Source organism: Ranitomeya imitator, chromosome 6, assembly GCF_032444005.1.
Source record: "Ranitomeya imitator isolate aRanImi1 chromosome 6, aRanImi1.pri, whole genome shotgun sequence".
Classification (NCBI taxonomy): Eukaryota; Metazoa; Chordata; class Amphibia; order Anura; family Dendrobatidae; genus Ranitomeya; species Ranitomeya imitator.
In genome coordinates this window covers 477,351,512-477,362,462 of record NC_091287.1, presented here as the reverse complement: position 1 = coordinate 477,362,462, position 10,951 = coordinate 477,351,512, and the positions used below count along the sequence as shown (strand labels likewise).

At 43.2% G+C, this 10,951-nt stretch overlaps 1 protein-coding gene across 1 annotated transcript; it reads left to right on the top strand.

The window, feature by feature from the left end:
* The first annotated feature begins 4,757 nt into the window (after window positions 1-4,757).
* On the top strand, window positions 4,758-6,377 carry LOC138641481 (uncharacterized). Its single transcript, XM_069728979.1, has 3 exons — window positions 4,758-5,265; window positions 5,602-5,736; window positions 6,254-6,377. Exons 1-3 carry the CDS (start codon window positions 4,779-4,781, stop codon window positions 6,277-6,279), a joined length of 648 nt encoding a protein of 215 aa, XP_069585080.1. The 5' UTR covers window positions 4,758-4,778; the 3' UTR covers window positions 6,280-6,377.
* The last annotated feature ends 4,574 nt before the right edge of the window (window positions 6,378-10,951 follow it).

Here is a 10,951-nt window from a genome sequence, read left to right as displayed (position 1 = left end):
AAAGTCTTATGCAAGTTAGTAATTTCCAAAGAAACTGTTTGAAAATCTGGATTAACACTAGACGCTATTACTTCATCACAAGATGTTGAAAAAATACCATGTGCCTGCTGGCTCCAAGCATCCTCCCTAGCTGTCAGATCCATAATGTAATTTTATTCAATATAATAACTACACCAATAGTACAGTACAGACGTGCCAACACTCAAGAAACGGGGGTCACAGGAACCACCCTAAAAAAGTACAATAGTAAGTTACTCAGACGAGGGCACCATCCAATATTCTAATACCTGTGCTCAACCTGCTGCATGTCAAATACAAGACGCATAGAACAAAAAGAGCAAAGGAACATGCAATAACGCAGGGATCACAAAAATATCACAAAGTTTATTAATAACATATTTCAAGCCACATATACAAATTTAAAAACACTTAAAAAACAACACAAACGAAAATAATACAAGTTAACCCAAAAGAAACCACACAGAGTTCCCAAGCCCCACCTCACTCCTCATTAGAGCTGAACCTTTCCTATTATTAATCTGGCAACAAATATTATCAAACAATAACTTGCTCTAATATACCTGCAGATGCATGAGCAAAGATCCCCAATCCAAAGAGAAAGATATTATTAAGGGGGTACTGCAGGAACAAACAAAGCTATTGTCGAGCCCAAAGGGAGGTATATATAATCCTATAAAGAACCCACAATAATCACAATCATAATACACCCCAACTGGACAGGCTCATATTACATGATCAAGGTACAATCATACCGCTCCGGAGACCTAAAGGTCAGTTTTTGAGACTTCGCAGGAATTGTAGTTCCACTGATGACTTTTTAAGACTGGCGGGAGATCTTACTACACGTTTCACCAGTAGGCAATACCCGCGGAAAATCGTTTCTCGGGGGTTTCAGGCTGCGAAGCAAAAGGATAGATCTAGCCTTTTTTGTCGACAGGAGCGTGAATCAACTCAACCGCTCTGTTTGATTACGACCTATAATAATCAGTGGTCTGAGATTTACAGAGTTTTGAATAAGAACTGGAACATTCTTCTCAGTGAACCCAAATTGGCACTACACATTACACCATCTCCTAAAGTGGTGGCAAGAAGGGCCACTAATTTGAAAGATCAATTGTGTCACAGTCACTATCAACGCCCCAAAAATAAACTAAGGACAGGTCAGAAAATTAGGGGCACTTTTCCCTGTGGGGGGTGCAATGTGTGCCAATTTATGATTGCACGAGAGGAAATTTTGATTGATATATTACCATTTCCGCTTAAATGCAATTGTTATTTCAACTGCAGGTCGACAAATCTTGTGTACGTGCTAATATGTGATTGCCCTAAACTATATGTGGGCCAGACATCCCAACAACTGAGGAGGAGATGTCAGCAGCACATTTCGAATATCAACATGGCTGGACGGGACCTCTTAAGGGGGAAGAAATTGACATCAGTGGCGAGACATTTTCTGGAAGCGCATAGTGGTAACCCTGGAGGCCTGAAAGTGATGGGACTTGAGAACGTGAATGCCACCATCAGAAGAGGCAATCTGACTAATCAACTGTTACGTTGTGAATCCAAATGGATCTACAGATTGAAAAGTCTCGCACCGAGGGGACTGAATGAAGAACTGTTATTTACGGGGTTTTATAAACAACTTTGAGAGGCATTTGTTTTCTTGTGTACTCCTTTCCATTTAGCCTCGTTATTTCTGGATCTTTCAGTGGTGCGGCCAAATAAGTGTCAAGTTATATTGGTCTTTGGTTGTCTTCTAGGGTTTGGGATTTATATGTATTTTATATATAATTAAAAACAACTAAAACTTTACAAGATAAATGGTATAGATCTTATGCCGGTCTGTATTTACCCTTTAGGGCTCCTCCATTTATGCTTCTGTTTACACCTTGCGGTAGTCAGGGTTTGTGGCATGATAGGCTCTATTGAGACAAGTGGATACAAAAACAATGGGTCTTTGAATATCACCCTATGTATAATTTTTGGGCTATGGGTTGTATACTAAATAGAGGGGTGTTAGTGGCTATGATTTAATGTTTGACCCACTTTTTCCATCAGTATTGTGTATGTGGGTCTATACCTGCCTCTGTTTGGGGACTTAGGAGTCCACTGGGAGGAGCCTATGATAAGGGGTTGTCCTGGTGTTTCGAGCGATGAGTACTTAGGTAGTACCTTTGAGGTTGGGCCAATTGTGGGCGGTGCGCATGCGCGATGGGGCCCCGTCGTAGCGGCGCACCGTCCCGGTGTTTGTCCCTTCTTCAATATACCAGAGAGTGGGGCGCGCATGCGTTGGATGTGCGGCGATGGTTTGGAGTTTGCGCACAAAAGGTTTGTTTGGTGCGGTACCATGGAAACTATTCCCCCGCCTTGCGGGGATATGGGCACTTCCGGACTTACGTCAGGATATAGTGGATACGGGGGCCCTTGATTGGGAATATTTTGAGATCATTTACCTCCAGTGATGCGGGGGATTGGGCAGACTCTGCTAGTTACGGTGGATGATTGTTCTCATCACGCCTTTGTATGTGCGCGATGTATGGTGGAGTCATGTTGTCTAGGTGACCACCGTGCATGCGCAGTTAGGACTTCCGGGACGCCGGCATTCGGGGATCGTGCTGGAGTGACTGGCGCCTTGCGGATACCCTACACAGCTGTATGTGATCGTTAAGTAAGTGATGACTATATAATTCAGTGTTTGTTAGCCACAGTATCCTTGTTACCCCTGATGAAGTCACTATTGTGACGACACGCGTCGGGTTTTGACCACATGGGAACCGGCTGCCTCCTCGCAAAATGTTCTCCGGAGCGGTATGATTGTACCTTGATCATGTAATATGAGCCTGTCCAGTTGGGGTGTATTATGATTGTGATTATTGTGGGTTCTTTATAGGATTATATATACCTCCCTTTGGGCTCGACAATAGCTTTGTTTGTTCCTGCAGTACCCCCTTAATAATATCTTTCTCTTTGGATTGGGGATCTTTGCTCATGGATCTGCAGGTATATTAGAGCAAGTTATTGTTTGATAATATTTGTTGCCAGATTAATAATAGGAAAGGTTCAGCTCTAATGAGGAGTGAGGTGGGGCTTGGGAACTCTGTGTGGTTTCTTTTGGGTTAACTTGTATTATTTTCGTTTGTGTTGTTTTTTAAGTGTTTTTAAATTTGTATATGTGGCTTGAAATATGTTATTAATAAACTTTGTGATATTTTTGTGATCCCTGCGTTATTGCATGTTCCTTTGCTCTTTTTGTTCTATGCGTCTTGTATTTGACATGCAGCAGGTTGAGCACAGGTATTAGAATATTGGATGGTGCCCTCGTCTGAGTAACTTACTATTGTACTTTTTTAGGGTGGTTCCTGTGACCCCCGTTTCTTGAGTGTTGGCACGTCTGTACTGTACTATTGGTGTAGTTATTATATTGAATAAAATTACATTATGGATCTGACAGCTAGGGAGGATGCTTGGAGCCAGCAGGCACATGGTATTTTTTCAACATCTTGTGATGAAGTAATGGCGTCTAGTGTTAATCCAGATTTTCAAACAGTTTCTTTGGAAATTACTAACTTGCATAAGACTTTGACCCGTGTATGGTGGAATGTGAGAAGCCTTGGGGAATATAAGAAAACGGGTTTGGTGCCCAGGGGCCTGCGGGTGCAGATCTTTCTGGCTTGGGAAGTTACGGGGTCATTTAAAAAGGTCTGGGAGACAGGGCTTTTGCAGTGTTCAGGGATCCTGATGGACATGCTCATTGAACATGATCAAATGCTCCTAATAAAAATAAAAGAGGATATTAAAATTAATGAAGGCAAATTGGAGGCGTTTGATAAAGAAACGTTGGTTAACCCTTTTCTTACAAAATTAAAGAAGACGCTTGATGAATTTGAGAAAAATATAATCAGTGGAAAGAGGAATAAATTCTACAGGGATAAAATGGACTTTGGTAAAGATCAAGTGTTCAAATGGGTACATCATGGTAACAGACGATATACTGCCAGAACCCAAGTAGGCCCGAGTGGCAATGGATCTGTACAGTTGCCAAGAGGTGAACTTTCCTCCAGTGATTTTTTGTCTTCGGACATGAGCGACCTGGAGGGAGCCGTAGGCGGCGTAGGAGGAGGAGGGGGAGACGTAAGTCACGGACCCACACGACAAAAAGGCAAGAATCGTCACAATTGGTCTCCGATACACAAGAGAGAGACAAGATTCAATCGGAGGCGATAGCCGTGGGGAGTATATCAACACACTCCAAGATTGAAGAATTACAAATTATTAATCTCTCCGCTCATGTTTTGTCAGACTTAGAAAGATCTGTTCTGACGAAGGGACTTTCGTTCTCACCTACGAACCACTTAGATAAATTTACGTTGGTCAAAGACCTGTACCTGTTTTGCCGGAAGATGACGTTTAAAATTTTGTACCACAAACCCTCTCTGGTGGACTCACTTCCTGAGGATGAGAGACAAACACTCAGGGATCTCCTGGAACTGCTACAGGAAAGTGATAGTACACCAGACCGGACTAGGTTCACTAGAAGGTCTCCATCACAGGCGACACCATCATTCTCACTCTGTCCAGCTGTACAGATTTTTTTCGAGAGTGTCTGCAGAGACATCGAAGCTTTAAAACTGGACAACCTAAAACATAACAATTTGAGTATTGGAGAAAGGAGAGCCTTGAAGGAGCTGAGTAATAACACAGAATTCCTAGTCCGTGAGGCAGACAAAGGAGGGAATGTTGTTCTTTGGCCTCATGAAATGTATTTGATTGAAGTGCTGCGACAATTGAACAATACAAACAACTATCATGCTCTTCCCTCGGACCCTACTTGGGTATTTAAGGGTAAACTGGATCATCTTATAAGAGAGGCTACGAGAGAGGGGATTCTGAATAAGAGGGAAGCGGAGTTTCTGGTTACTCACCATCCGGTGGTTCCCACGTTCTATATATTGCCGAAAGTCCACAAGTCACTTGACAGGCCTCCGGGGAGGCCGATAGTGTCCGGTATTGGTGGCATTATGGAAAGACCATGTATTTATTTAGACCATTTTTTGCAACCCCTGGCCCTTTCCTTGGACTCCTACATAAGGGACTCAGCACATCTAATGATGCATCTTGAAGACTTGACGGTACGGGAGGGTACCCTGCTGGTTGGTTTGGATGTTGAATCCTTGTACACAAGCATAGCCCACGACCTTGGCATTCGAGCGGTCTCCTTCCACCTGAATAAACAACATGGGAATGGTGAGCATGATCTTTTCCTACTGGAATTGTTGCATTTTGTCTTGGATAAAAATTATTTTGTCTTCGATAGAAAGTACTATAGACAAATCTCCGGGACTGCGATGGGGGCGCGGTGTGCGCCCTCATACGCAAACCTCTTTTTGGGGTGGTGGGAGGAGACCGTGGTGTATAAACATGTAATGTTTTCAAGTAATGTTGCCACTTGGCGACGATATATAGATGACGTGGTGTTCTTGTGGACGGGGTCACAATCTGCTTGTGAGGAATTTATTGAGGACTTGAACTCTAACATGCTCAACATTAAACTGACCTCTGTTATCTCCTCACAAACCATAGACTTCTTGGACATCAAGCTCACAATAGAAGAAAATCGTGTCTCTTCCTGCTTATATCGGAAATTGACTGCTACAAATAACCTTCTTCATTATTCCAGTTTTCATCCGGTGCATCTGAAGAAAGGTATACCTAAAGGTCAGTTTTTGAGACTTCGCAGGAATTGTAGTTCCACTGATGACTTTTTAAGACTGGCGGGAGATCTTACTACACGTTTCACCAGTAGGTAATACCCGCGGAAAATCGTTTCTCGGGGGTTTCAGGCTGCGAAGCAAAAGGATAGATCTAGCCTTTTTTGTCGACAGGAGCGTGAATCAACTCAACCGCTCTGTTTGATTACGACCTATAATAATCAGTGGTCTGAGATTTACAGAGTTTTGAATAAGAACTGGAACATTCTTCTCAGTGAACCCAAATTGGCACTACACATTACACCATCTCCTAAAGTGGTGGCAAGAAGGGCCACTAATTTGAAAGATCAATTGTGTCACAGTCACTATCAACGCCCCAAAAATAAACTAAGGACAGGTCAGAAAATTAGGGGCACTTTTCCCTGTGGGGGGTGCAATGTGTGCCAATTTATGATTGCACGAGAGGAAATTTTGATTGATATATTACCATTTCCGCTTAAATGCAATTGTTATTTCAACTGCAGGTCGACAAATCTTGTGTACGTGCTAATATGTGATTGCCCTAAACTATATGTGGGCCAGACATCCCAACAACTGAGGAGGAGATGTCAGCAGCACATTTCGAATATCAACATGGCTGGACGGGACCTCTTAAGGGGGAAGAAATTGACATCAGTGGCGAGACATTTTCTGGAAGCGCATAGTGGTAACCCTGGAGGCCTGAAAGTGATGGGACTTGAGAACGTGAATGCCACCATCAGAAGAGGCAATCTGACTAATCAACTGTTACGTTGTGAATCCAAATGGATCTACAGATTGAAAAGTCTCGCACCGAGGGGACTGAATGAAGAACTGTTATTTACGGGGTTTTATAAACAACTTTGAGAGGCATTTGTTTTCTTGTGTACTCCTTTCCATTTAGCCTCGTTATTTCTGGATCTTTCAGTGGTGCGGCCAAATAAGTGTCAAGTTATATTGGTCTTTGGTTGTCTTCTGGGGTATGGGATTTATATGTATTTTATATATAATTAAAAACAACTAAAACTTTACAAGATAAATGGTATAGATCTTATGCCGGTCTGTATTTACCCTTTAGGGCTCCTCCATTTATGCTTCTGTTTACACCTTGCGGTAGTCAGGGTTTGTGGCATGATAGGCTCTATTGAGACAAGTGGATACAAAAACAATGGGTCTTTGAATATCACCCTATGTATAATTTTTGGGCTATGGGTTGTATACTAAATAGAGGGGTGTTAGTGGCTATGATTTAATGTTTGACCCACTTTTTCCATCAGTATTGTGTATGTGGGTCTATACCTGCCTCTGTTTGGGGACTTAGGAGTCCACTGGGAGGAGCCTATGATAAGGGGTTGTCCTGGTGTTTCGAGCGATGAGTACTTAGGTAGTACCTTTGAGGTTGGGCCAATTGTGGGCGGTGCGCATGCGCGATGGGGCCCCGTCGTAGCGGCGCACCGTCCCGGTGTTTGTCCCTTCTTCAATATACCAGAGAGTGGGGCGCGCATGCGTTGGATGTGCGGCGATGGTTTGGAGTTTGCGCACAAAAGGTTTGTTTGGTGCGGTACCATGGAAACTATTCCCCCGCCTTGCGGGGATATGGGCACTTCCGGACTTACGTCAGGATATAGTGGATACGGGGGCCCTTGATTGGGAATATTTTGAGATCATTTACCTCCAGTGATGCGGGGGATTGGGCAGACTCTGCTAGTTACGGTGGATGATTGTTCTCATCACGCCTTTGTATGTGCGCGATGTATGGTGGAGTCATGTTGTCTAGGTGACCACCGTGCATGCGCAGTTAGGACTTCCGGGACGCCGGCATTCGGGGATCGTGCTGGAGTGACTGGCGCCTTGCGGATACCCTACACAGCTGTATGTGATCGTTAAGTAAGTGATGACTATATAATTCAGTGTTTGTTAGCCACAGTATCCTTGTTACCCCTGATGAAGTCACTATTGTGACGACACGCGTCGGGTTTTGACCACATGGGAACCGGCTGCCTCCTCGCAAAATGTTCTCCGGAGCGGTATGATTGTACCTTGATCATGTAATATGAGCCTGTCCAGTTGGGGTGTATTATGATTGTGATTATTGTGGGTTCTTTATAGGATTATATATACCTCCCTTTGGGCTCGACAATAGCTTTGTTTGTTCCTGCAGTACCCCCTTAATAATATCTTTCTCTTTGGATTGGGGATCTTTGCTCATGCATCTGCAGGTATATTAGAGCAAGTTATTGTTTGATAATATTTGTTGCCAGATTAATAATAGGAAAGGTTCAGCTCTAATGAGGAGTGAGGTGGGGCTTGGGAACTCTGTGTGGTTTCTTTTGGGTTAACTTGTATTATTTTCGTTTGTGTTGTTTTTTAAGTGTTTTTAAATTTGTATATGTGGCTTGAAATATGTTATTAATAAACTTTGTGATATTTTTGTGATCCCTGCGTTATTGCATGTTCCTTTGCTCTTTTTGTTCTATGAGAACTGTAGCTTGGGAGCATCGGACCAGTGAAGATCTTTGTGGGTGTAGTGTCACATATAAAGTCCTGCACCAATTCCTGTAGAAGGTCCAAAACAGAAAACAGAGATACCTAAAAAATAACTTTTAATAGTATCATTTAAAAAGACTATATTTATCCAAGACATTAATAAAACAGTATTAAATGTACCTAGTGGACCCTAGAACGAACTACAATGAGTCCTACCTGGCAGTGGAGGTTGGCACCCTACTTTTCTGCGGTTGGCGCCCCCACTCCTCGACGACTTACCCTTTAAGGCCCTATTAAGGACCTATAATAAAGGAAAGGCTAAATAGGCCCTATTATCAACACCTAGACTAGTACCCTGCCTACCAGTGGAGGTTGGCACCCTAATTTGCTGCGGTAGGCGCCCCCACTCAACGGCGGCTAGCCCTAGGATCCCTAATAATCCCTATAGTTCGGGATAGACAAAAAGATTTTGTCCCACAAACACCACCGATACCCGTGGAAGAAAAGAAAAAAACTGAAAAAATAACATAATAAAGCCAAAAAAAAACAATGTCAAAAATAACAAAAACGAATGTCACTGTATTCAATAAATGTATCATAGAGGGTAAGCCAAAAATGCTATAATGGAAGCAATATATTTCCCTCCAGATAAATATTGATACAGCCCAAATACGGGTATACTGGGTGCAATAATATTAATGTCCACAGACAATAACCCAGCACTTAAATGAAATCCACTCTTGTGACACTACATAATATACCAAATGCTCAATATAAAGTAGCAAGTAGTGTGTGTCCATAAATATGGCGCCACCACCATGACAAAGAGTAGACAAAAGGACAACTTAAGAGACAGCCACTGGAATCACAGTGTTGTGAATTCTGTGGTCAAGCTCCCTCCTGTGGTCATGAGTGGTATTGCGGCTGGTTCTATGAGCTTCCTTTGGTGGATGTGAGTGGGGCTGCGGCTTCTGAGTTTCCTTCCTCAGGTGACGAGGTTTAGTCGTTAGGTGCTGCTCTATTTAACTCCACCTAGTTCTTTGTTCCTGGCCTCCAGTCAATGTTCCAGTATTGGTCTTGCTCTCTCCTGGATCATTCTTGTGGCCTGTCTTCACTGCATAAGCTAAGTTCTGCTTGTGTTACTTTTGTTTGCTATTTTTTCTGTCCAGCTTGCTATATTGGTTTTTCTTGCTTGCTGGAAGCTCTGGGACGCAGAGGGAGCACCTCCGTACCGTTAGTCGGTGCGGAGGGTCTTTTTGCGCCCTCTGCGTGGTTGTTTGTAGGTTTTTGTGCTGACCGCAAAGCTATCTTTCCTATCCTTGGTCTATTCAGTAAGTCGGGCTTCACTTTGCTAAAATCTATTTCATCTCTGTGTTTGTATTTTCATCTTTACTCACAGTCATTATATGTGGGGGGCTGCCTTTTCCTTTGGGGAATTTCTCTGAGGCAAGGTAGGCTTATTTTTCTATCTTCAGGGCTAGCTAGTTTCTCAGGCTGTGCCCGAGGCGCCTAGGTCTGGTCAGGAGCGCTCCACGGCTACCTCTAGTGTGGTGTGATAGGATTAGGGATTGCGGTCAGCAGAGTTCCCACGTCTCAGAGCTCGTCCTATGTTATTAGTAACTATCAGGTCACTTTGTGTGCTCTTAACCACCAGGTCCATTGTGTTTCTGAATCACCAGTTCATAACAGTACTGGAGGCCCAAAGTACTAATGCTTCTCAATAGAGGGAAAAGAGAAGTTCTGAGACCATTTTTTTTTCTCTGCACTGTGTTTTGCCTTTCTTTTCCCCTAGACATTTGGGTGGTTCAGGACACAGGTGTAGTGATGGACATTAAAGGTCTGTCTTCTTGTGTGGATAATCTCACTGCAAGAGTACAAAAAACTCAAGACATTATGGTTCAGAAATCTATGTTAGAACCTAGAATTCCTATTCCTGATTTGTTTTCTGGAGATAGAGCTAAGTTTCTGAATTTTAAAAATAATTGCAAACTGTTTCTGGCTTTGAAACCCCGCTCCTCTGGTGACCCAGTTCAACAAGTTAAGATCATTATTTCTTTATTACATGGCGACCCTCAAGACTGGGCATTTTCCCTTGCGCCAGGAGATCCTGCATTATGTAATATTGATGCGTTTTTTCTGCCGCTCGGATTGCTTTATGATGAACCTAATTCAGTGGATCAGGCAGAGAAAAATTTGCTGGCTCTGTGTCAGGGTCAGGATGAGGTAGAGATATATTGTCAGAAGTTTAGGAAGTGGTCTGTGCTCACTCAATGGAATGAATGTGCGCTGGCAGCAATTTTCAGAAAGGGTCTCTCTGAAGCCCTTAAGGATGTCATGGTGGGATTTCCTATGCCTGCTGGTCTGAATGAGTCTATGTCTTTGGCCATTCAGATCGATCGACGCTTACGTGAGCGTAAAACTGTGCACCATTTGGCGGTATTATCTGAGTATAAACCTGAACCTATGCAATGTGATAGGACTTTGACCAGAGCTGAACGGCAAGAACACAGACGTCGGAATGGGCTGTGTTTTTACTGTGGTGATTCCACTCATGCTATTTCCGATTGTCCTAAGCGGTTCGCTAGGTCTGCCACCATTGGTACGGTACAGTCAAAATTTCTTTTGTCCGTTACTTTGATCTGCTCTTTGTCATCCTATTCTGTCATGGCATTTGTGGATTCAGGCGCTGCCCTGAATTTGATGGACTTGGAGTTTGC

Coding starts and splice junctions, on each gene's coding strand:
- LOC138641481 (XM_069728979.1), top strand. CDS start 4,779: ATGTATTTGATTGAAGTGCTGCGACAATTGAACAATACAAACAACTAT. Junction 5,266..5,601: donor GAATAAACAACATGGGAATG/GTGAGCATGATC, acceptor CACAAACCATAG/ACTTCTTGGACATCAAGCTC. Junction 5,737..6,253: donor GAAGAAAGGTATACCTAAAG/GTCAGTTTTTGA, acceptor TTTCAACTGCAG/GTCGACAAATCTTGTGTACG.